We start from the raw sequence: 25,890 nt of genomic DNA, 5'->3' as shown, positions 1-25,890 counted from the left end.
GAGGGTGGAGTTCACTGGCGGGGTTGAGCTCGGCAGCTGGCGGCAATGGCGGCCATGGGAAAATGTCGATGGTACTTAACACGTCGAGCCGTGATCCGCAAGCGCACGGATTATCGTAACTTTTTCCTTAAGGTATGTCATCCAAGATTTATCACTCCGTGGATCGGCAGCGAACTGACGTTCTCTAGCTAAACGAACGTAATCCTATCATGAAGCATGAATTGCATATAAAGGTAACCTAATCAAGAGATAAGCATTATAGACAGGGTAAATAAATCACATCCATGGTAACACAACCAAGGGTAGCATGAGCCTATCATTTTATTGTTGTAGCTCCAGCTAAAGTGGTAACCAATCAATGTAACACCTTGATAAAGAGTCATATCTCAAAAAGACGGCTCGCAAGCGGCCTCCATTTTCCCAAAGCTTTACCTCAACGACTCCCAGAATACTCGCCACCGATCCTACTCAACATTACACAATCGTTTGGCCTCTTTCTCCCACATGCTGCCATCACACAAGAGTAATCACACCGACTTCCTACGCACTACTAAGATGTATCCATAACATATAAACTAATCACCATGATTATATCTATTCCTACTATGAACGTATGCTATCTAGTCATATAAGAATAAGCATGCATCATAGTAGATCAAAGTAAAGACAAGACTAGATTGATATCACCATCGTGTGTACATAGGCCTTGATGATCACAAGGCTTGGCTCTGAAACTCCACCATGGCTTCACCACGTAGGGACGACCATGGCGGCTAGGGTTTAGTCTAAGTCATCTCCTAGACAACCTCAAAGACTTGTAGTGGCCCTCAGCTCCCTATGGTGTGTGTACTTGGTTTCGTCGACTTCGGATTGATTCCCCATGGGCTCACTGAATTTTTGGGGTATTCATAGTTTTGGAGAGCCCATGGGTTAAATTGGAAGGTGAATGAGCAAAGGAAAGGGGTAGGCTGATCGGCCTGGCCCTTTCTTTTACCCCCTCGCGTCCAGCTTCGTCGCTTAGTATTCTTCAATATTCTGGAACCTTATTTTTTATGTATGTGGACCTAGCATGTCGGTAGCTTTAGGATGAGATTGATCTTCAATAACTTTCCAAATCTCCGCTTGATCTTCTTTGATTCCTCTTTGACCCTGAGGCGATCCTTGCCATACCTTCACAAATTTAGCCCTTAAGTCATCTTAGAGGATTGTTTGCAAAAAATGAGCATCGGTGGAGGCTAGAAGACCTCAAGCCAATCGGCCTAAGTGGCACCAGGGCGATCGGCCTGGCCTTTTTTTGCCTCCTGGTCTTTATCTTTCTCTGGTCCACTCCTCGTTCAAGGCTTTATCCAAAAAATGCATATTTAGCCTAATTTCATGCGAAAACAGGATATCCTCCAAAATGTCTTGCATTTGCAAAAACGATGTTATTTCATGTGTCAAGTGGTGGGTTAGTATAAGAATATGCATGAAAACACTAGTTAAATAGCGCTAAAAGTGTGTCAATAATGAGCGTCAATAGAAAACTCGAATCCCAGGCCAACCGGTGCTCGGGGCTGTCCATGGAGGGGTTGGGGGCAGAGCTTAGAGGATGAGGGAGCTTCGGGTGGCGGCGATTTGGAAATGGTGGAGGGGATGTGGAGAATTTGGCCGATGGCTCCTACTCCGTGCTCACTGATGGCCATAGAGGAGCCTGAAGATAGTTCTCCCCAACAGTCATGTTGCAATAGGTACTTATTGGTGTTGCAATAGAGATTTTTGGATATTGCAAGTGCTATAGATGTGCGTGAGTGTTGCAGATGATGCATCTTGTGATGTTGCACGATTGATTTTCTGAGATATATCGATATTCCAACAGTTGGCTTTTGATGTCCCATCTGTTGATTTTTTATGTTGCAATGTTTGTTCCCGTACAGGCTCAACATCAACCTAACATATGATGATTTGTTTGGAAATGTTGCATGGAACATGTGTTCGATATTGTGGTGGGAATTTTTCCTCACGAATATTATGATTATATTGAGCTATTTTTCGTATATTTTTCAATGTTGCAATCATAAATTTTCAATGTTGCAGCTGTTTTATTTTGTTTTGATGTTATAACAGAGCGTTCGATAATTAGTGGTATTTTATTATGATGCTCCTATAGCCGTCAGATTTAAAATAGATGATGATGCATGCGTCGGGAGTTGCTCTGCCGGACGTCCGGAAGCACCACTGGTCCATTATTTAGGGCCTGTTTGGCTCCCACGTGCTAAACTTTAGCACCTGTCATATCGGATGTTTAGATACTAATTAGGAGTATTAAACATAGTCTGATTACAAAACTAATTACACAGATGGAGTCTAATTCGTGAGACGAACCTATTAAGCCTAATTAGTCCATGGTTTGATAATGTGGTGCTACAATAACTATTTACTAATAATAGATTAATTAGTCTTAATAGATTCGTCTCACGAATTACCCAGAAATTCTGCAATTAGTTTTATAATTAGTCCATATTTAATCCATCTATCCGAGAAACATCTGATGTCACAGTTTAGTAAACTGCACCCTTGCTCACCGGCGTCACCGCTTTGTCCAAGTGCGGTGCACGTCACTGGTGACGAGCTGCACCGGCGCAGTCCGCACATGGATTGATGCCACACACACCTTTCCCGATGCACAAGGGTCGTCGATCGGATACAGTGATGCAACAAATTAACCGCACAAGAGTAGTATTCTTTCGTTTTCCCTAGCGGACTCAGCCACTCTCACTTCCCAGTCTCACAGCACACCATGGCAGGACGAGAAGCCACCGGAGTAGAAGAGCTCACGCTTCTGGGCGTGTGGGCGAGCCCGTTCGTGATCAGGGCGCGCGCCGCGCTGAACCTGAAGGGCCTCGCCTACCGATATGTCGAGGACGACCTCAACAGCAAGAGCGAGCTCCTCCTCGCCTCCAACCCTGTGCACAAGAAGGTGCCGGTGCTCCTCCACGACGGCAGGGCCGTGTGCGAGTCCCTCGTCATCTTGGAGTACCTCGACGAGGCGTTCCCATCCCGCGGCCCGCACCTCCTCCCCGACGACCCGTACGACCGCGCCGTCGCTCGGTTCTGGGCCTCCTACGTCGACGACAAGGTACGGCGCTAATTATTGCTAGTGCCTCTCCAACAACTTTTCCTTCACTTGCGCAGCAAGGTTCATTCCATGGCGATGAGAAGATTAATCGGATAGATTGTACTTGGTATGCAGCTGTTCAGCACGTGGATACCCGTTTACAACGGCAGGACGAGAGAGGACAGGGTCGAGGCGGCGAGGCAGGTCGTGGCCGTCCTGGAGAAGTTTGAGCAGGCGCTCGAGGAGTGCTCCGGGGGCAAGGCGTTCTTCGGCGGGGACGGCGTCGGGCTCGTGGACGTCGTGCTGGGCGGCTTTCTCGGGTGGCTGCGCGCGTCCGAGGCCATGTGCGGCGTGAGGGTCTTGGACCCCGCCAAGACGCCGCTCCTGGTGGCGTGGGCGGACCGGTTCGGCGCGCTCGACGGCGTCGAGGAGGTGATACCTGGCGTGCAGAGGCTGCTGGAGTATAACAAGATGAGGCGGGCCCTCCGTGGGCTACCGTAGTCCGTAGCTTCTTGAGGACTCACCGCTCGCTGCTAATAAAGTTGGGCATGCTTGTTAGCTTTCTACGGTTTCTTAGCGTGAAAAATAAGCGAACTTCTCCTCAGGGAAGCGCTGGAATGTATGGAAAGTTCAGTTATAAAATTTTCATAACTTTCTAAGCAAATATATCTTGTAAAGCTAGTGTTGACTTTTCAGAACCAAAGTAAGCTGCAGCTTTTAAAAAAGCTCAAAAACTGCAGCTCAAATAAATAGACCTTAGTCAACTTCAAACAAGAAAGAGATCAAAATAAAGCATGTTTCTGCACATTTCTATGAAGCGCGCGCAAAACTTGCATACTAGCTAAAGACATGGTTCAAATATAACTTCACAGTAGCGTCAGTGGGTACAAAATTTTGTATCTGGGAGCACGTGGGAATTACGGTTAATAGTGATGTAGGACCTTATTTACAAACTCAGAAAGGCTTCTTTTGTTAATACATTCATCATTCCTAAATGCAGCATACAAACTTCCCATTGTATTGTGTTCCTCAAGTGTGCTTCTTCCCCTTCCCCTTAAAAAAATTGTGCAAAGGGACCCTATAACAACTCAAAAAACTCAGATATACAAGTTTAGACATTAATGTCGCTACTCCGTCCGTTTACCCTATATTTTAATTTGGAGGAAAGTAAAATTGCATTTTACTACCCTCACCTATCCGCTTTGTCCATCTAACCCCTTAACAAAATTTAAGCTCGATTTACTCCCATAAACAATTTCAATTGGTCCAATCTACCCCTAATGACATTTATCTTTTTTATTTCTCTACATACAAGTTGAATTTTAAATCCAAATTTTGTTAGTAGATAGGAAACATGATGGCGCATAGTTGAAAAATAAATTAAGATTTTTTGGTTATTTTTATAGATCAAGAATATTTAATATGAAATTGATTATAGGGATACAAAACTGCATAAAACTAATCACGAAAAATTCATAATGTATTTTTTTATATAGGGCATTGTGCTATAAGTTACGCGATACAATTTGAACTCAAAACTACACAAAGAAATGAAAAAGACAAATTTTACTAGGAGTAGATTGGACCAGGGGAGTAAATCAAACCTAAATTTTGGTTAGGAGGTTAAGCACAAAGGTGGATAGGTGAAGGTAATAAAATGATCTTTCCTGTTTGGAAAAGATATAGGTTTTGACCAAAATTTGTCAAATATATGCATCTTCAATTTAGAAAAGTACGATCGGTAAATTAAAATTCTATACTTTTAATAAGAATATGTCCATTTTTAACCATCAAGCTGGAGTCCATTTTTGCCATGAAATTCAATAACTAGATTACTTTGAGCATCGAACTACGTAAACAAGACAAATTTAACCATTTTCAATGGTGGTTCTGTCTACAGAGGCAAGGGGGAGATGGCTATATCATCGGTCGAGAACCCATCCCCCCACCCCTCCTCCCACGCGTGTCTCTCATCTCATCTAATGCTTGGGTCATTCCAAGGGGAAAAACAAAATCGGCGCCTCCATACCACACCTCCGATCTACTTCGGCATCCACCCCCGCCACCGGCATGGGCCACCGATTGTACTGCTGCACCGGCCCTGTCGGCAGCGTCCTTGCCAGCAACACACCACCACCATCGATCGCCCACCTCCCCAGGCTCTTCCTCTAAGCCCAGCAGTCATATATATACCAACCCCAACAGCCCCTAATCTTGAAAATCCTAACCCCTCTCTTCTTCTCCTTCTCCGTCAGCGAGAGATGTTGTGTGCTCACGGAGAAGAGGAGTTACTTCATTTGAAGAAGAGCATCATTTTCTCCTGTGTACTCACGAAGGTGACAAGAGGGCTCTCGGATTATGCTAAATTGCTTTTGTCTTTGTCTATATATGTATTTCCTAAAACTAATAAAGAAATGTCTTAGTCTCTTAAAGTTTAAAGCTAACTTATTCTGAACCAGAAAAGTACAAAACATGTGCCAAAATTTTCCAAAAATAGAATTTATCTACTGGTATCATATTTAGAGTTTATCTGGATCTTATTTGTTCCTGTTGGTAGTGTTTTATTTCTCCTAGTCGCACACATGGACATTCCTATCTTATGAGATTACGACCGAATTTTAAACGATAGGAATGTTTATATTCGTGGGCGTAAGGGGAGTAACAAGTATCACTAATTAAATCCCAAACGCATGCCACAAAACTTAATCAAAGAACAGAGAGACAGTAATGCGAACCACAGTCACTCAGTCTCACAGAATGAAATTAGGGGAATCAACTACTGGTTAGCGTAGTCTGGCTGCAAAGCTTAAAATCGGTGAGGTTATCGTCTCTCTAAAACGGCTACCCAGTTGCAGAGTTCTATTTTTGACGAGGCTGGGTTCTTTCTATATTGTTTCGGTCAGGCTGTGGCACTCGTAGCTGGTCACCAGCAGGTTTTTGTGTAATCGTCCTTAGCTGTCTTGTGCTGGGTCTGTCACTTCTAGACGGCCGGTTGCAGATTAGGATGCAACTAGAAACCTAGCTGGGTCTTGTGCTTTGCCGCGCCCTTTATTGGACTAGCCAGTATTTTCTTCTTAGGGAACTTGACTGGTAGATTACAGGTTGCCGCGGTATGTCACGCTAGTGAGAATAAATTGAGTGATTTGCTTTTGGAGGCATTCATGTTTATATTAGAATATAAAAGGTCAAAAGATTCACCTGAACCTGCGCCATGAAGGGAAGTTGAAACAGCATCATAGTTACTCTTATTTTAATCATAGTGAACTCAGAGGCATGCGGTATATTTACAATAAAATTAAAATTGATCTTTCATTGGAAACATACATGAAGGCGTTTTTGGATAAGATGTAATGTATTGAAAAGAATATATGGTGTGAAATTGGCAGTCATCAAGAAATGGATCAAAAGAAACATCAAAAGGCTAAATGCTTATGCCACCCAGTGGAACTCTCAACCCAATGACGAGCCAAAAATCAAATAGTTTTTTGATGCAAGTGTGTAAAAAGGTTATCTTTTCAAAAAGAAAATTATTGTCTACATGAGTTCCCAAGAATGTTCAGCTCCAAGCTTGCACGGTAATACACTGCAGTTTAACAGATTGAATATGGGCCTAATTAAATCGTAAAATCGCATCTCTCTATTAAACCAAATTTTTTTAAGTACTTGTGTGTCATTCTGTTTCCTACAGTAAAGTGCATGCGAGTATATGCAGTGAGAAATGCCTAATGTTGTCACCCAGCATTTAGTTAAATTATGTTGCAGACTAAAGATTGCCATTTGTTTTCTACAGAACCATCAATGGTTGGCCCACATGTCAGCCCTTAGCCTATCTCTCTCTCCCTCTCATCCACTCACGCACAGCACAGCACGTCTCTCCCTGCTGTACTTCATTCCCCGCTTCCTTTGCTCGAGTAGTACTCTGCGTGTGTTCAGGAAGCTGTAGGAAAATAAACTATATGCTAGCTCGTGTCCGGGGAATCGGATGGACCATATTTGTTGTAGACGTGGCGCTACGTGCACTCAATTTGAGCCACATGCCGGGTCACGCTTCGTCTTGTAGATATTTGCTTCTTCCTCTCAGTGAAAACGTGCCCAGTATGAGTACGGTCGCGAAATAAAACGTCGCCCGGCACTGCACTAAATGCCCTCATGTACGACAACGGCACGCGACCTTCTATATAAACGCCAAACTGTAAGGCGAATCCTACACGGAGGCAGAGTAAGATATGATTAGTCACAACTAACAAGCCAAGAGTCCAGTAGAGGGAAACACGAGAGAATAATACGATGGCGGGCAAGGAGGATCTGAAGCTGCTCGGCCTGCTGGTGAGCCCGTTCGTGGTCCGGGTGCGCATGGTGTTGAGCATGAAGGGCGTGAGCTACGAGTACGTCGAGGAGGACCTGAAGAACAAGAGCGAGCTCCTGCTCAAGTCGAACCCGGTGCACAATAAGGTACCCGTGCTCATCCACAACGGTAAGCCTCTGTGTGAGTCGCTCGTCATCGTGCAGTATGTCGACGAGCTGTTTCCCGGCCCGTCCATCCTCCCCACCGATCCCTACGCGCGCGCCACTGCTCGCTTCTGGGCCGCCTACATCGACGACAAGGTATAGATGCTTGTGCGTTTCCGAACTTATTAGTACGGAGTATTTCTTTGGTACCGATCAAATTGGCAGCGTCTTGCTTGCAGCTATTTCCGGCGTGGTATGGCGGCATCGTTAAGGCCAAGACGGAGGACGAGAGGGCGGAGAAGGTGACTGAGACGCTTGCCGCTATCGCGCAAATCGAGGAGGCCTTCGCCAAGTGCAACGAGGGCAAGGCTTTCTTCGGCGGCGACTCCATCGGGTACCTCGACATTGTGCTCGGCTCCTTCTTGTTCTGGTTCGAGGCGGTGCGCAGGATGTACGGAGTCGAGATCATTAGCGCAAGCAAGACTCCGCTCTTGGCCGCGTGGGCGGAGCGATTCCGGGAAAGTGCGGAGGCGAAGGAAGTGGTGCCGGGGGCGGACGAGGCCTTGCAATTTGTCAATAAGTTCGCTGCCGCTGCGGCTGCCGCCAAGTGAATTGGGCCGTGTTTAGTTGGGGAATTTGGGAGGTGCCAAATTACTGTTACAGCACTGTAGCACACTGTAGCGTTTCGTTTGTATTTGTGAATTATTGTCCAAATATTGACTAATTAGGCTTAAAAGATTCGTCTCGCAAAGTACAACAAAACTGTGCAATTAGTTTTTAATTTCATCTACATTTAGTACTCCATGCATGTACCGCAAGTTTGATGTGATAGGGAATCTTCTTTTTGCATAGTGTCAAAGTTGGGAGTTGGGAGTAACTAAACATGGCCTTGGTTCGGATTGGGTCGTGTAATAAACATTGTGGGTAGCCAAATGATGGGATTGCCAAGTGAATGTTCAGGTCACGTTTTTGTTGTGATCTAGCGTGCCATAAATTGTGTTTAGCTTTGATGTTAATTTTTGCTGTTTTTGTTATGTTCTTCCGTAAAGGCTAACGAGTCTGTTCGCTTCAGCTTATTCAGTCGGCTTATCAGCCACCAAACAGTATTTTCCTCTCACAACAAATCAGCCGTTTCAACTTTTCAGCCGGCTTATAAGCTGAAGCAAACAGCCCCAACCTTCCCCGTTTCTTAAAAAAGGCGTAAACGCCTATTCAGTTCTGGAATAGAAGCTTCGCGAGTATAGAGTTCAACCGTTTAGGGATGCATGTTCAGAAAGCAGAAAGCGAACTGACAGGGGGCGTTTGGTTCCCTTTGCTTATTTTTAAGCAAGTGTCACGTCAATGTTTATATACTAATTAGGAGTATTAAACGTAGACTATTTACAAAACTCATTACATAAGTGGAGGCTAAACAGCGAGACGAATCTATTAAGCCTAATTAATCCATCATTAGCAAATGTTTACTGTAGCAACACATTGTCAAATCATGAACTAATTAGGCTTAATAGATTCGTCTCGCCGTTTAGCCTCCACTTATGTAATCGGTTTTGTAAATAGTCTACGTTTAATACTCCTAATTAGTATCTAAACATTCGATGTGACGGGTGCTTAAATTTAAGCAAGTGAACCAAACCAGGCCAGAGACACTCCACCCACCGAGACTCGGCGACAGCGAAAAGTGAACAACCGGAGGCGCAAAGGCCACAATCTCACATTCTCACGCCTGATTATTTCCAGCATGACAAACAAAAATGTGGACAGGATGCCACAAACTTTCTTCGTTGGCGAAATACCAGTGCTGCCTATGTAGCACCAATACAAGCGCTGAGCGCAGCGAACAGATGGCCGGGCCTACGTTTGGAGCTGCGCTAGGTATTTGTTTGTGTTGATGTTGGGCTAACCGTTGCCCACGAGAATAGAGCAACGGTAGACTAATATCCTTATCTTGTTGCAGCGGATGCAGTCCATAAGCTTAGGAGGCTCTCTCTTCTTCCCCTTCCTTCCCTCTCTTCTCTTCTTCTTCCTTTTTCCTCAAACAAAAATTAAGGAGGTCTTCTCTTCTTCTTCCTTCTTCCTAAAACAAAAATTAAGGAGGGGCTAAGGGGCTCCGTTATTCCCGGGGCGGTAGGAGGGCTTAGCCCCGCCTGCCCCACCTCTGGATCCACCCGTCTCCTTGGTCTGTTGACACGTCTATATATAAAAGGTAGTTGCCTCATCACCTGTAAATAAGTAATATAACCTAAAAGAAGTTGTCTAACACTTTGACTAATTTCATAGACGGTTTCCATAGAGTGGGCTACAGCTCAGTCCATAACAAGTCTTGGTTTGATTTCGACCACCGAACTTAAAAATCAGGAATCTTTGACCACTTAACTATACGAACCGTGTACAAATGGCCATCGCACCCTGTTTTGACCTGTTTTCAGTGGTTTTGACTGCCAGGTTGGATCAACCAGCTATGTCACCATGCTGACTCAGATTAGGTCCACATGTCATGTCAGGTCACGTGCCTTAGAAAGGCATCTACCTATCGAACTGCCCCAACTCGGTGACTCATAATAGAACTGGAGGGTGACGCGGCGGTGCGACTTGAATCCGTCAGCGGAAACGACGAGCGTCTTCGACGGTACCAAGCACAAGCGGAGGACCCCACCTTCTCGGATCTAGCACATAGTTGTTCTGGACTGTTAGCTTTCCTTTCCCGTGCCACGGATTTTCCTGTCCCTTGCCGGTGCAGGTGGTCTTCTCGGTGTAAGGAAAAGAGCCAAGGTGTTACGGTGCTCCTCGCACGAGAGGCGCTCTCGATGCGGCGGGATCGCGTGGCTGGTGTTCGTGGTCTGGTGTGATTCGGCCCGATTCCGCGGGGACGTTGGATCTCGGTGCTTCCATGGTGGGCGAACTCGTGGGATTTCCAACGGTGGCGGTACAACGGTTCGTTGGAGGGAGTGGTGGGTGGGTTGGCGCTCATCGGCGTGGGCGGTGAAGGTTATTCGGAGCCGATCTGGTTCCCTTACGAGGCCTTAGAGTGTGTGGGTGGTGAGCGCGAGGATGTGAGGAAAAGCCATGGGAATCGCGCCGCCGGAGCTGGGGCAGTTTGACGGGTGGGAGAGCTCTGGGGAGGAAGAGCGGGATAGCTGGTGCTGGTGCCGCCGCGGCAGCAGCAGATGCCACCGGAGCTGGGGCAGTTCAACAGGTGTAGGGATGGCAACGGGTGGGTCGGGTCGGGTGGAGCTTCCGTGGATCCGCCCCTGAAATCCGAGAATGAAACCCACTCCGAACCCGAACTCCATTTCAGGTGAAATTGTCCACCCGCCCTCAAAACCCGCGGGTGACCGAAACCCGACGGGGCACCCAAAACCCAAGCAATAGTGACATCAACACATCAATACCACGAGCGAGGGGGGGCAAGAGGCGGCCGGCGGCGCTGGCAGGCGGCGCTCACGGGCAAGGGGGTGAGGGGCGGCCGGCGGCACTGGCAGGCGGTGCTTGCGTGCGAGGGAGGCGAGGGGCGGCCGGCGGCGCTGGCAGGCGGCGCTCGCGGGTGAAGGCGGTGAGAGGCGGCCGACAGCGCTCACCGCTCGCAAGAGATAGGGTGAGGGGGGCGAGGAGCGAGGGCGGCCGGCGCCTGGCGGCGCTCACGGGCGACTAGCAGGGCGAGGGGGCGACGGGCGCGGGCGGCCAGCACCTAGCGGCGGAGGCGTACTGGGCGAGGGGCATCCGGCAATGGGGATTTGGGGTTGGGGGAGCAGCCTGCCGCGTGCGGCGACTGGCCTGGAGACTGAAGAGGGAAGACGGGGAGAGTCCAAGAGTGGGAGACGCACTTATATACCTAGGGTTGTTGTTGTTGGGCTGGACTACTTTTTAGCTGAATTGTATACTTCGGGCCCGTGGGTCACCCGCAAGGGGAGTATAAATCCACCCCCGCACTCGCCATGTGTCGGGGCCCCGAACCCGAGACCCGCAGGGGGCATTCCGAACCCGCCCCCGTCCCCCACCCCGTCGGGTCTGAAACCCGCGGGTCTCGGGTCCAACCCACCCGATTGCCATCCCTAAACAGGTGGATGCCTTTCTAAGGCATATGACATGACGTGTGGGCCTATTCTGAGTCAGCATGGTGACATGGCCGGTTGATCTGACGTGGTAGTTAAAACCACTCAGAGAGTCAAAACAAGATGCGATGGACATTAGTACACGATTTATACAGCTAAGTGGTTAAAGATTTCTGATTTTTAGGTCAAAAATAAAATTTTTCCTAAAATTAAACCTATGTGGGGCCTACATTGAGAACCAAACCCTGGAACTAAAATCTTACATTCATGCTTTAAAATTTAGAAAATGTTACTAAAATTTGTTAGAAATAACTCAATTTGATATTCCACTACTTTATGCAAAGTAGTGCGTCTAGACTTATATGTAGGCCTCGCGTTAAGAGATGGCCTCTAAAACTTAAAATTTGACACCTTAAAATTTGAGCAAAGTTGATCAAAATTGTTGGAGAGGATTGAATTTGACAGTCTTGTACTTTGTGTAAAGTAGTGTGACTAAATCTACTTATGGATCCCACGTCAAGAGTTGAACCCTGAAACTTAAACATATGAGTTAAACTATACAAATCCAAAGAAAAAGAAACCACCTCCAACCCGTCCCAACCCGCATTTGCAATAAACCCAGCCCACCCCAAATCATTAGATACTAAAATCCATTTTGACACATTCAGACACACCCGACGTTACAACAATGATACAACCCACCCCGTAAAACCCATATGTACCCGCCCTATTAGCACGCCTATCAGAGTACTTGTATCTGTGGACTTGCGGAGTAAGTATCAAATGGATAATCATTCCACATAACTGAATCAAAGTAGAGAGAGACGGTAATACCAACCGCTGTCACTGCCAGTCTCACAGCATCATTAGGGAAGATAAAAATAAAAGTCCACTGCTGGTTAGCGTCTGATTGCAAAATGAAGCTTCGTCAGTGAGCTGCAGAAGAACATGACCACCAACTTGCCTGTCGCCAGCCGCCGCAATATCAGCGTCGATGTCTGCAATAAAAAATCTCATGTAGACTAAGTCCTTGTTCTCTTACCTCCAAACTCCCAACTTTAACACTATGCAAAAAGAAGATTCCCCATCACATCAAACTTGCGGTACATGCATGGAGTACTAAATGTAGATGAAATCAAAAACTATTTGCACAGTTTTGTTGTACTTTGCGAGACGAATCTTTTGAGCCTAATTAGTCAATATTTGGACAATAATTCACAAATACAAACGAAACGCTACAGTGTTGCTACAGTAATTTGGCACCTCCCAAATTCGCGAAGTAAACAAGGGCTAAGTACACGCGACCTGCTATATAAACGCCCAAACTGTGAAGTCCTGCACACAGACAGCAAGATAGCAAGAATTAGTCACAAGCCAAGAGTCAGTGGAGGAAAACACTGAGAGAAGAATACAATGGCAGGCAAGGAGGATCTGAAGCTGCTCGGCCTGCTGGTGAGCCCGTTCGTGATCCGGGTGCGCATGGCGTTGAGCACGAAGGGCGTGAGCTACGAGTACGTCGAGCAGGACCTGTTCAACAAGAGCGAGCTCCTGCTCAAGTCCAACCCGGTGCACAAGAAGGTCCCCGTGCTCATCCACAACGGTAAGCCGCTGTGTGAATCGCTCGTCATCGTGCAGTACGTCGACGAGCTGTTTGCCGGCCCGTCCATACTCCCCACCGATCTCTACGAGCGCGCCACTGCTCGCTTCTGGGCCGCCTTCGTCGACGACAAGCTATGTCCGGCGTGGTTTGGCATCGTGATGGCCAAGACGGAGGACGAGAGGGCAGAGAAGGTGACGGAGACTTCTGCTGCGATCGGGCAAATGGAGGAAGCCTTCGCCCAGTGCTCCAAGGGCAAGGCTTTCTTCGGAGGCGACTCCATCAGGTACCTCGACATCGTGCTCGGCTCCTTCTTGTTCTGGTTCGATGCGGTGCGCACGATGTATGGAGTCGAGATCATTAGCGCAAACAAGGTTCCCCTCTTGGCAGCGTGGGCGGAGCGGTTCGGGGAAAGTGCGGAGGTGAAGAAAGTGGTGCCGGAGGTGGACGTGGCCGTGCAGTACGCCAATAAGCTCCTCGCCGCTTACGCTGCCGCTGCCGCTAAGCGAATTGGTTCGGATTGAGTCGTGTAAGAAAAGAAACAAATAAAGATGTTGGTTAGCCATGATGGGATTGCCAAGTGAATGTTCAAGTGTGATTATGTGAGTCTGCCATTCTGGTGAGCGTTCTATTGTACAATAAATTGAGGCGTCTAGCTTTTATTTGTACTTTTGCAGTTTTTCATTATGATATTCCATAAAAGATTTTTTTTAAAAAGGCCGGCATTACAACCTGAGTTCTCGTTGATCTTCCATAAATTCAGGCCAACGTTTCCCGTTTGTCTGAAAAAAAAAAGAAGACGTGAACGCCTAATACAAGCTTCTCAAGTACAGAGCTCATCCGTTTAGAGGTGCATAGTTCAGAAAGGTTGACAGAGACACCAGGACATGGTAAGAGCGGAGAGTGACTGACGGTCTTGGTCTGCCAAATGAACAACCGGACGTGCAAAGGCAACGATCTTACGTCTGAATATTTCCAGCATAACGACAAAAACTTCGACAGGGTGCCACCAATTTTCTTCATTGGCGAATACTAGTGCTAGAACAGTCTGACCCGAACCCACCTCAACTTCTGACTGGGTGCGAGTTTGAGGACCGATTGTGATTTGGGAAGCCCACCGGGCGCCGTCCCCCACGCAGACGCACTCTATTGCGGAGAACAGTAGCCAACGCGTACGAGCGCCATGAGCATGTGTGGAGCTGCGTCTTGTATTGGTGGATCCGGCCGCTGCTCGGTACTACTGTCCTTCCGATCCCTTCCTGCTTGATTATCTTCTTTTATTTAAGGGCCTGTTTGGCAACCAGCTGTTAAACTTTAACACCCGTCACATCGGATGTTTGGATGCTAATTAGGAGTATTAAATATAGGCTAATTACAAAACTAATTGCACAGATGGAGTATAATTCACGAGACGAATCTATTAAGCCTAATTAGTCCATGATTTTGACAATGTGGTGCTACAGTAACCATTTGCTAATGATGGATTAATTAGGCTTAATAGATTCGTCTCGCGAATTAACACAGGGTTCTGCAATTAGTTTTATAATTAGCTCATGTTTAGTTCTCCTAATTATCATCCGAACATCCGATGTGACACTGTTAAAGTTTAACACCTCGTATCCAAACACCCCCTTAACTTGTCTGAGCCTTCGCTTGTGTTAGAATTGTGTCGAATATTATATACTAGTTGATTACATTGGAACTTGAAATTGTATTAGCGGCAGCGTGTAGAGTATGTGTTGGACTCTTTGTAACGACCTCGGTTAATCAGCCGAGTTAATCTTAACCCGAGTCCCTAATCCCGCTGACTCAGCCTTCCTGAGCTTGAGCGCTCAAAATCCGGTTCTCAGCCCCGATCCCTGAAAACTCAAACCAAAACCGCCGGTTCAACTCTGAGTCTAAAGGCAGTATTCCTTCCAATCTTGGAGCAGTGGAGAACCCGAGACTAACTGGTGGATCCGCAATCTTTTCCCCGGTTCTCTCGAGACAGACGCGCCTGAGCAGCATGCGTCGTTTCAGAGCTTCCCCGCTGCATGGCTCAACTCCTCCGACGCCCGCCGCCTCGCCCAGTCGCCGGTCGCGACAGGATGGATCAGCGCGCCCTCCTCCCCAATCGCAGCGGCAACCCCCTGCAACCCTTTCTGCCTCGCATCGTCTCGCTCGCGCCCTCACCGACCGCGCCAAGGTGCCCCGTCACCATCGTGGCAGAACTTTGCCGCTGCTGCGTCAGACCGCCTCGCGACCCGCGCCCATCATCTCGCCGGATCCCCGGCTGCAAGCCCTAATGCCTTCCGGGTTTTCCGCCTCTCCACATTCACGCCGCCCACGAGCTCGCTCCACGACGATACCGCTCTCGCCAACCCTGACTCCGGCAGAGACAGCTCCTTTTTCCTACCTCGCCAGTGATGTGCCCCGGCAAGCCGCTGTTTAGCACTCTCCCGCGCCGCTGCTCGCCCTGTCACTTCGCCTGTTGCAACCTCGCTTGCACCGCCTTCCTCCTTGTCACACGCCAGTCAAATCCGCCACCCACACTCCGTCGCTTGACGTGACCAGACCACGCTCGCCTTCGCCAGATCTAAATCCCGGCAAAGCCGCGCCTGCGCCAACCTTGTCTCCAGTGCCCAATAGCCAAAGATCCTGTCTCCAAGGCCCTGTTCCGCCGCCCATCACCGCTCAATCGCCGCCATGGCAGCGCACTCCATCCTTTTCTTACCGGTCTTCGTGCTGCTCAAACTCTCTCTCTTCCGCGCAGCTATAAAAAGGCATGCCAGAGTCCTACCGGAGTTTCCTTCGCCATCGCTGTTTCGCCGCCCCTACTCTGAGCGCACTTGAGCACTCCCGCCGAACTCTTGAGAAGTTTCCCTCTCCGCTCAAACCCGCTTCTCCCTAACCCACCAGCCGGCTACTCCTCCGCGCTGTGCTAGAGCTTTCTTGTTGCCCACAAGAAGCTCCGTCGCCGCCGGAGCACCGTCAAACCTCGCCGTCGTCTCAGCCTTAGTGCTCTAGTCTTTCCGCCCAAGTCTGTTCCTTCCCGACCCCAAAGCTTCACCAGTAGACCTGAAGGTAAGCTGCCGACCCCTTTTCCGTCTCGCCTGACCCTGCCTGTTTCGTCGACCCTTATCCACCTCGCCCGAGGGCTCGGCTGTATCTTTTTCTTGACCCGAGGGTATCTGTGCAAAATATTGGGGACTTCTCTGCGTTAAGTCTGAGGACCGGCACAGTTATTCCTCAAGTTTGAGGGGTCAGATCATAAGTTTATCCCCATCCGACCCTTTTATCCTGTTCTCCCCCACCCTCTCCTGTAGCTTTGCTACATGTGTCTAAGCTTAAACTTGCAAGTGTTGTTAAAATGACCGTCTAAGTGCTAACTCCTGCATTGCATTCATGTAGAGTTACATCTCACCGATGGCATTTACGAGCTACATCCGGCGCCTGAAGACGGATCTGTAGCAGAGCCGCCAATCCCAGAAGCCAAAGCAGACCCTGCTGAAGACCAGATCACCTCCACTCCGCTTGAAGGCAAGCCCCGGAGCATGAACCCAACTTTCTAAACTTGCACATGCTTTCCTTCTTATGAATGTGCATTTACGTATAGGAGTTGTTTGCAACCCTAGATGCATGACTTAGTCCCTTTGATCTGAACACTAGTCTGTTGGGTCCGAGTAGTTGCAATGCTTAAATAGGACTCGGTAAAAGTCGAGTGATTTCCTGTCACTCGCGAGTTATAGGAGTTGGATGTTCTCTTCTAGTTATAACTATAAGGACGATGGACGGGGCAGGGTTATGGTTAACTCTTTTGGTGGTCGGCTGATCACCCCGTCTGTTTATTGAATCTGTTAAGGTCTGACAGTGGTGGTGTTCGTGACCAAGTGTTTGAAAGTACTAATCTCATACCCATTATGGGATGGGGAAGCCTAGTACCTGATTGAACCTAAACGTGAGCGGTTCGATCCACTGTCTCTGGAACAAAGTTCCCCTGCGGCCACACGTGGTGGCAAGTGTGGTCACAGAACAGCAGAGGCCGGGTTTGTGGAACCTTGCACCAAGGAAAGTGGGCCCGACACGGGTTAGGGAATTGATGGGGAAGGCCGACACAGGAAGCAACCCTCGATGGTGCGCGGATATCGTGAGGTTAGGTTCACCATGCATGGTTAAAGAACTCGAATCGATTCGTCTGCCTCTCATAATTTGAGACTGCTTGATCGCTATGCTACACTGAGTAATGAAGGAGTCTGATGATGACATGGCCTTGATGTTAAGCTTATATACGTAATGTTGGATCTATGCTTGCTTAGTGTAAGTTGTCAATGTAGACTGGTTAATGAACTTAGAATCTGAGCTAAAACCTTGAAAGTAAGGACCTAACACAGTTGCTTTTGGCAAACAAAACCCCTCAGCCAAAGAGCCATGCATGTCTAGAAGTGGTGAAGTAGTTTTTCACCGGTCGATTAAGTCTTGTTGAGCTTAGAAGCTCAGCCTTGTTGTGGCATCTCTTTTCAGGTGAAGTTGAAACTTCGGAGCTTGCTGCTGGCACTTGGCCACCCCAGCTTCCTCCGAGGTGGACAGTCGAGTGGGATCCTTCCTCGGACGGTGGGGAATGGGATCATTGATGTCCTGGCTGGCCTCACCAGGGACATCCGACCCCGACGCTAGCTTCCTCGATGTTTTTGCCGTCTGTTGTTTTCTTTGGAACCTTGTAAAACTCTGATTTCAACCAGTGTGTAATGAATTGCTAAACCCCTTTGTGGATCTGTTGTATTCTCTGGAACCACTCACCTTCGTATGAGTTATGCTAACTCGGTCCTGTTAAGTGGTTAAATCGGATGAAATTCGACGGCACATCGAGTTAACTTGATTAAAGCATGAGGATCGCGTATTAGGCGACTTAACTGTGCTTTAGTTGAGTTAATCCGAGGTATTCCGCCACACTCTTGTAACACAGAGGAGGATCGTTGTTGTAACCATAACGACAGGCTCATAGGAGGAGGCGTATTGCCGGGATCCTGGAGCGACCGGTGTTGCGGTTTGGGAAGGAGCGTCTGTAGTCATGCCCCGGGATATAGGCTTTGGTTGAACCTCGTCAACAAATATCGTGCCTCCGGTGTCAGCTGTGATCTCGCATACATTATCTCAGTAGATCAATCATTGCTTCCGCGTGCTATTATTCTAACACATGGTATCAGAGCTATGGTTAGATTGGATCTAGAGACAGTATGGAGATCACCATGGAGACGCGAGGATATGCTCAACGAGCATTGCGGAACTGCTCGATGCGGTGCAAGGTGGAGCATGGCGGCGATCGGCGATTCGATCGGTGGTGTCAAAGACTTCTTGGATAGTTTGACGGGCTACAGTTGGTGAGGATCGACTAGACGTGGTGATTGGACCAACACAATGGCCATTGAAGACGACACGAATAGGGCGGCAGCTTCGGCTTGGGATCATACCGGCGACCAAACGCAGGTGATGGCTGGATAGATTGGAGCGTGGGAGCATCATGATAACGGTGATGTGACCGGTGTTGTATAAAGGCGGTATTTGTGGCATGACAAGCTGATTGTGTCGACGATATGAGTGGTACAGCACATTCATGCACAGGTGGTGCATGAGAGCGCAGCTGCAACAGTTGGGGCTGTGTACAGAGAGCGCAAGGCGAAGCTCACGGCAGAGCACATATGGCGATGTTGGCGGACGTATAGTGTCATGAGCGACAAGTACATAGGAAGAGGCCATGGTGAACCATGAAAGACCTGGACTATCGCGACTTGTAAGGTGAGATGCAGTGAGATGGAGTTTGGAACAACCCAGGTGCCTAGCGTGAAGGACTTGGAGTCTTGTTTTCCTTGTTTGTTTGTGCATAATGCAGGGTACGTGCATGTCGGAGACAATATAGGACCTAGGTTGTGTTGTTACAAGGATTTAATTGGAAAGCTTAGGCTCCATTTGGTAAGGCTTCTCAAAGTGCTTCTCCACCAGTTTTTGGTGAAGCCGTACCAAAGGGGCAATTTCAAAATGGCTCCACCACCGAAGTCGGGGAGAAGCCACAAAACAGCTTAGGCCCCGTTTGGTAGGGCTTCTAAAAGTGCTTCTCCACCGGCTTTTGGTGAAGCCTTACCAAAGGGGCAATTTCAAAATGGCTCCATCACCGAGACCGTGGAGAAGCTGCAAAACGGCTTACACTAGAGAGGAGGAGTTAAAAAAGTGGCTTCACCCGCTTCTCATATGTCTCCGAGTATTAAGTGATCATAAAATTACCCATATTGCCATTGAGAAGCCGTTTTATCAAATATTTTGTAAAACGGCTTCAGCTCCACTAGAGAAACCACTCCACCAAAGGAGCTAGAGCCGAAGCCATTTTGGAAGGAGCTAAAACTCTACCAAACGGCACCTTACACTAGAGAGGAGGAGCCAAAAAATAGTGGTTTCACCAGCTTCTCCTCTCTCTCCAAACATTAAGTGATCATAAAATTACTCATATTGCCATTGAGCCGTTTTACCAAACATTTTGCAAAATGACTTCAGCTCCACTAGAGAAGCCACTCTACCAAAGGAGCCGAAGCTGAAGCCGTTTTGGAGGAGCCGGAGCTTTACCAAATGGGGTCTTAGTCTTGACCGTGACGATTTAGCTTCCAGAGGCGGTTCAGCAAGGATTTCGAGGCGGATTTCTTTTTCCTGTTTTGTCGGGAGGGCTTGCTGGAACGAGAACATTGCTCGGATGGTACGGTTCCATTTGGAAAGGAGTGCAGGGCCAGGAATCGGACTACTGTGTTGCGAGTAGAGTCGGATCGGGTTGGGTCATGCGTGGATATAAAACCTGAGGACATGGTGTTGCTTGGCAGAAAGGCAATCGAGGCAAGCGGAAACGCGCAAGGCAATGTAGAGATCGTAAAGAGACTCTTTGCAATTTGCGCGGGAGCTGTTTGGAGGTGCTTGATTGTGGGCCAAGGAGTCTCGTGTGCAGCTATTTGCAAGTGAAGCTTCTCATTGGTAGGCAGCCTAGCAAGGTCAGACAACAGAGAGGTAGTACCAGACAGTATTGAACCAACCGACAAGTCAGACAGATCGAGCGGTTGTACCGGCGACAAAGGATCGGTCAAACTGCGTGTCGGCCGAATGTCGACAGTAGGCAGATTTGAGGTGGTGAAGTTTGATGGCTCTGGCAACTTTGGATTATGGTAGGTAAGGGTCAAGGATCTGTTGACACAACAGGGGAACTTGGCGGGCTTAAAGGAGAAGAAGCCATAGAAGATGGAGCAGGATGACTAGGAGGAGAAACGGACGCTAGCGGCTGCAACCATATGGCTATGTCTATCAGACCAGGTCATGCACCATGTCATAGAACTAAAGACACCGAAGCAAATCTGGGACAAGCTAGAAACTCAATTCATGTCAAAAACTATGATGACCAAGCTGAATCTGAAGCAGAAGTTGTATGGGCTGAAGATGCTGGAAGGGTCGGATCTTGCAGAGCATATCAATTTTTCTAGTCAGATGGTCACGGACCTAGAGCAACTAGATGTGATGGTTGATAATGAAGACAAGGCAATTATTCTTCTGTGTTCACTTCTGTCATCTTATGAGCACGTGATCACGACTTTGATGTATGGCAAGGAAAGCATCAAAGTTGAGGATATTACTACATCATTATTGGCTTGGGAACAAAGAAGAAAGAACAATGCAGTGGATGGACCTCTGGGTGATGCATTGCTGGTCAAAGGTGAGCATAGCAAGAAGAAGGTGAAGGAAAAGAAGAAGAAGAAAGTGCGGTGCTTTGATTGCGGTGAGTTAGGACATGTAAGGAGGGATTATCCAGAAAATAATAAAAAGGCAAGTGCTAATGTTGCAATTTCTAAGAGTGACTCGGACAACGATACTGATGTTCTCTCGATATCAGACAACGTGCAGTCAACTGAAGTGTGGGTGTTAGATTTAGCTAGCTCTTTTCATGCAACGCACAAGTCTGGTGATTTTGGCTTAGCCTATTTGGGTGATGAGACGGGTTACTGTGCTATTGGAGTAGACGACATCAAGATCAAGACGCAAGATGGAGTTGAGCAGGTGCATCGGGGTGTTAGGCAAGTGCCGGGGCTGCGTAGGAATCTAATTTTGCTTGGAGCTCTACATGATGATGGTATGTTATTCCAGGCTGAGCCGGATGGGAAGACCATGAAGATCATGAAGGGAGACGAGGCTGTGATGATAGGAGAGAGGACGGCATCGCATCTGTACAAGCTTCAAGGGTGCACAGTTGCAGGTTGGAGTCATGGAAGATGGAGTTGCAGGGATAGCTGTGTCTTCTGAAGGCTGCAGGTCTAAGGCCAAGCCAATCTCATCGGGTGGCTCATCTTGAGCTACAAAGTCAACAACCCAAGTTTGGTGTATACGGATGTTCACGCATGACAGCTTCAAGATAGTGAACATTCGCCAAGGTGGAGTTTGTTAGAATTGTGTTGAATATTGTGTACTAGTTGGTTACGTTTGGACTTGGAGTTGTATTAGCGGTAGGGTGTAGAATATGAGTTGAACTCTTGTGACTCGGGCTCCTCATAAATATGAGAGAGGACTGCTGTTGTAACCATGACAACATAACGATAGGCTCACAGGGGGGAGGTGGCGTATTGCCGAGACCCTGGAGCGATCGATGTTGCGGTTTGGGAGGAGCACCAGTAGTCATGCCCCGAGAATGTAAGCTTCGGCTGAACCTCATCAACAAATATCATACCTCCGGTGTCATCTGTAATCTCACATACATTATCTCGGTAGATCAATCGTTGGTGTCGTCTGTAATCTCACATACATTATTTCGTGAGCTATGATTTCGCTATTCTTTATAAAAATGAAACGTTGAATTAGCTTGCACTACTTATCTACAAAAATGTTTGTACACACCTACTTAGTTTTCTTTATTTATTTAGGGTGTATTATATATTATTTGGAAAAGTCAAACTTTGTAAGTTTTGATCAATAATTAGTTAAATTATATACATGCTTAGTGTCTAAAAGTTGTACCATTAGATTCATATTTCACGTACCTTCATCAATATGATATTGATTTTGTAACTATAATTGCTATGTATTCTAAGAGAAATTAATGGTCAAAGTGTGTATGCAAAGACTTTTCAAATACTAATTCGCCTTACATAAATAAAAGAGGGAGTATTACATAACATAATATTTGCTATTTGATTCAAGATGCTACCTGCTCGCTTAGATTTGTGTTAAAGACACCTTCCATGCAGTAGTAGCACACTAGCACGCCCGCATGCTAGAGCAAGATTATTGACATTATGAGGAAGAAGTGGAACATTCCAAAGCTTCACTAATTGTACAGGGCCGGAATGGTTTTTGCTCATGCTTCATAAGCCCAAAAATTCAAGGGAGGGAGTTCATATGTAGGGCCTCCCTGCTGTTCGCCTCAAAAATAAAATATGTAGGGCTAATATTAGCATATCCCCATACCAGTGCTACTTACAGGCCAGCAACAATACTGTTGCCAGACCCAAAACAAGAGCAATTGCGCAAAACAAATAAGCAATTAGCAGAGTTGACATTGTTAAAAAAAAAGGAACAATTGAGCAGATAAAATAACACTTGCGTGCCTCAGTTTACTTTCGGGTGACCTGTTTTGATAAAGCGTCCGCGGAGCGCCTCAGTGGAGCAATGTTTCCCCAATGAAATCCAATTTGTGCTTGAGATGTGCAATAATGTATCAAGAACGCTTCAATCGGCTTCAGCTGGTTCTAACCATATATGTGAGATGAGAATATCACCTTTGGTATTTATTTGTGCAAAGTGAAGAAGCAACATCTGGAACCTGCGTATTAATATAAGATCGTGTTCCCCGTGGCCAAATTTTAACTGGTGTCATGTTTGTTGCTTAGCCTTATAAGAAGAACTTTTACGATACACAATACTACCTTATACTACTGTTCGAAAAGGACTCGTATGTAAGGATCCGACGGTCGAGAATAATCATATACTACTAAAACATTAAGCGGTAGTATAGATAGTATGCATCAGTAGTATGGGTAGTATAGGGGGATGATTGGAAATATGTTTAATGGCATTGTTGAAATATATCAAATCTTTCCTTACTCTCTTCATGGCGCCGACGATTCATCGGCACCGGCAGATCGCGATCAATAATCAATCTGCAAACTTCCATCAGCGATACCACACCACAGCGAACGCGGCCGGCGCCGTCGTCATCCATCCAACGTACACTGTCCCCATCGGACATGCGACGGGGCAAATTCACCGCGTTGGCCTGTGATGGCGAGTCATTAGCGTGAGATCCTTCTCGTCCAGTCATTAGCGCGAGATCCTTCTCGTCCTCCTCGTTTCGTACCAGGCGGCGGCGAAGGGCGCCGTGCTAGAGTAGACCAAGGAAGAGTGCTCCGGCCATCCACGAGGCAGCGCGCACGACCAGCATTGCGCGTTATCTCCCTGCTCCTGATGGCAAAGCTGGCAACACCATAGACTGTTGAATGCCTGCAATGCTGATGCGATGCAAGCAGCGGAACTTCATGTTCACAGTGTTATCACAATTTCCATCGACGGGCGGCGCGGCGTGCTATGAGATCGTGCGGGAAAAATAGCGTGCGGAAAAAAAAAATCCCGAATAATATATGTCGTTCTAATTACAATTTTACCCATACCAAAAAACAGTTCATACTCTATACTACAACCTGATAATATTGTCCTCCAATGGAATCTTTTGATGTGGGCAACTGCACGGCTGCACGCCTGCACGTACATTCATCAGCCACAAGTAATAATTTATCCAATCTTACCAACCAACAAGCCGGGATCGTCCTTTTGATCGAATGATCCAACTCTGCCACTGCATGGTCCTGAAACAGCTAGCCCATCCCTTTGCCTGTCTCTGTTCTCCTTGTTCGACGCTCCAGATCATTTGATCCCGCCATCGAGCGCCTCTGGTTGCACCCCTGCAGACTGGATTGGTTGCCGTGGAGATTGGAGAGAGCTACGTGCAAGGCGTGCAAAGACAGAGCATGCCGCAGCAGATCTGGTCTGACGGCGACGCCAGCATGCTGCTAGTACGGTGGTTTCCGGTGCCTTTCATTTTTCTCCAAAACGGCTGGATGCAAGCTGGACCACGTACTTCTCTGAACGAAAGCTGTGCCGCATACTTTGTTGCATTGGCAGGTTCATTCATTTCATTCTTACGACCTGAATAATCCAATTATGTGGAGGAAAAGTTTGCGCACTGGCACCTAACGTGCAATCATAGCCTCGTGAATGTCTGCAAGTATTTATGAGTTGTAAGTTGTAACCACTCCCACAGACTCCACTACATCCTCTGCGCTACTGCTGCACAACATCCAGAATAGCTAGCTAGCCTGATCGATCGAGCTTGGGTGCTTGGCAATGGCCGCAAAGGGAGGTGAGCTGAAGCTGCTGGGCGTGTGGGACAGCCCCTACGTGAACAGGGTGCAGATCATGCTCAACCTCAAGGGCATCAGCTACGAGTACATCGAGGAGGATCTCCTCAACAAGAGCAAGCTCCTCCTCAATTCCAACCCCGTGCACAAGAAAGTTCCCGTGCTCATCCACGACGGCAAGCCGATCGCCGAGTCGCAGGTCATCGTGCAGTACCTCGACGAGGTCTTCTCCGGCACCGGCCCTTCCGTCCTCCCCGCCGACCCGTACAAGCGCGCCACCGCCCGCTTCTGGGCCGCCTTTGTCGACGATAAGGTATTTGCCACATTTCATCTCGATCCTTGCTGTGTGGAGCTCAGACAAGCATGATGTGTGCGCAGGTGGGTTCTCCGTGGCACACGATCCTCTTCGCGCGGGAGGCCGAGAAGAAGGCTGACGCGGCGGCGCGGATCATCACGGCGCTGGGGACGCTGGAGGGCGCGTTCAAGGACTGCTCCCGTGGGGGTGACTACTTCGGCGGCGACGGCATCGGGTTCGTGGACGTCGTGCTGGGCAGTTACCTCGGGTGGTTCAAGGTGTTCGAGAAGATGGTCGGCGTCAGGGTCCTGGACGCGGCGAGGACGCCGCTCCTGGCCGCGTGGGGCGAGCGGTTCGCCGCGGCGGATGCGGCGAAGGACGTCCTGCCTTCTGACGTTGACAAGGTGATCGAGTTCCTGCAAACGTTCCTGGATTAGTAGTTAGTTTGGTGGGTGCTCCTCCGGTGTTGTTGCTGAACGCCGATTGAATTGTTGTTGTTTGGTACTTTGGTATGGTTATTTTCACTGGGCTATTAATGGGCTTTAAGACGTGATTTGAATCCACGATATATATGATGGAATAAGAAGGTCTGATTTGAGCAGGGCTCTATGAATAAATGGAGCCCATACTTAATCTATACTGGGCCTACACCAGGCCTTCGAAGACTCTTGTTACTTTCGTGACGAACCACAAATTCCAAATGATACACTCAAAAAAAAATTCCTAAAAAACACGCCATTTATCATTTGGATTTGGAAAACGTATTTTTTCATTTTCATCCCTTATATTAATAAACCCCTTAACTAACTAAACCAGTGCATTTATCATCTCCACCTTAATTTAACAATAGTTTAGTGCCATCTAATGGCAGTTTATACCACGTAATCATCTGCCTAATCCCTGCTTAGCGATCTAATATGCTGAGTCAAAGGTATAGCAATCTAATATACTGAGTCATAGATATAAAGTCTACGAAAAATTCAGTGAATCCGTTAAATTAC

General features: G+C 47.7%; 3 protein-coding genes across 4 annotated transcripts; all 3 read left to right on the top strand.

The window, feature by feature from the left end:
* Positions 1 to 2,737: 2,737 nt before the first annotated feature.
* Positions 2,738 to 8,283, top strand: LOC101759868. The gene is made up of 5 exons (XM_004983790.4): positions 2,738 to 3,115; positions 3,230 to 3,594; positions 4,095 to 4,127; positions 7,360 to 7,699; positions 7,783 to 8,283. The coding sequence occupies exons 1-5, from the start codon at positions 2,777 to 2,779 to the stop codon at positions 8,152 to 8,154; spliced, it is 1,449 nt and encodes a 482-aa protein (XP_004983847.2). The 5' UTR covers positions 2,738 to 2,776; the 3' UTR covers positions 8,155 to 8,283.
* Positions 8,284 to 12,945: 4,662 nt separating this feature from the next.
* LOC101759463 (probable glutathione S-transferase GSTU6) lies at positions 12,946 to 13,914 on the top strand. 2 transcript variants are annotated; one of them, XM_022829820.1, is made up of 2 exons: positions 12,946 to 13,475; positions 13,580 to 13,914. In XM_022829820.1, exons 1-2 carry the CDS (start codon positions 13,006 to 13,008, stop codon positions 13,659 to 13,661), a joined length of 552 nt encoding a protein of 183 aa, XP_022685555.1. In that variant the 5' UTR covers positions 12,946 to 13,005; the 3' UTR covers positions 13,662 to 13,914. The 2 variants fall into 2 exon arrangements, with proteins under 2 accessions (XP_022685555.1, XP_004983846.1); XM_004983789.3 differs by having other exon boundaries at positions 12,946 to 13,857.
* A 10,523-nt stretch (positions 13,915 to 24,437) lies between these two features.
* LOC101759060 (probable glutathione S-transferase GSTU6) lies at positions 24,438 to 25,526 on the top strand. The gene is made up of 2 exons (XM_004983788.4): positions 24,438 to 24,907; positions 24,973 to 25,526. The coding sequence occupies exons 1-2, from the start codon at positions 24,581 to 24,583 to the stop codon at positions 25,324 to 25,326; spliced, it is 681 nt and encodes a 226-aa protein (XP_004983845.1). The 5' UTR covers positions 24,438 to 24,580; the 3' UTR covers positions 25,327 to 25,526.
* The last annotated feature ends 364 nt before the right edge of the window (positions 25,527 to 25,890 follow it).

This window comes from Setaria italica, chromosome IX (assembly GCF_000263155.2).
Source record: "Setaria italica strain Yugu1 chromosome IX, Setaria_italica_v2.0, whole genome shotgun sequence".
Lineage (NCBI taxonomy): Eukaryota > Viridiplantae > Streptophyta > Magnoliopsida > Poales > Poaceae > Setaria > Setaria italica.
Note: the sequence above shows the minus strand (reverse complement) of the source record. Positions and strands in the feature narration are given on the sequence as shown.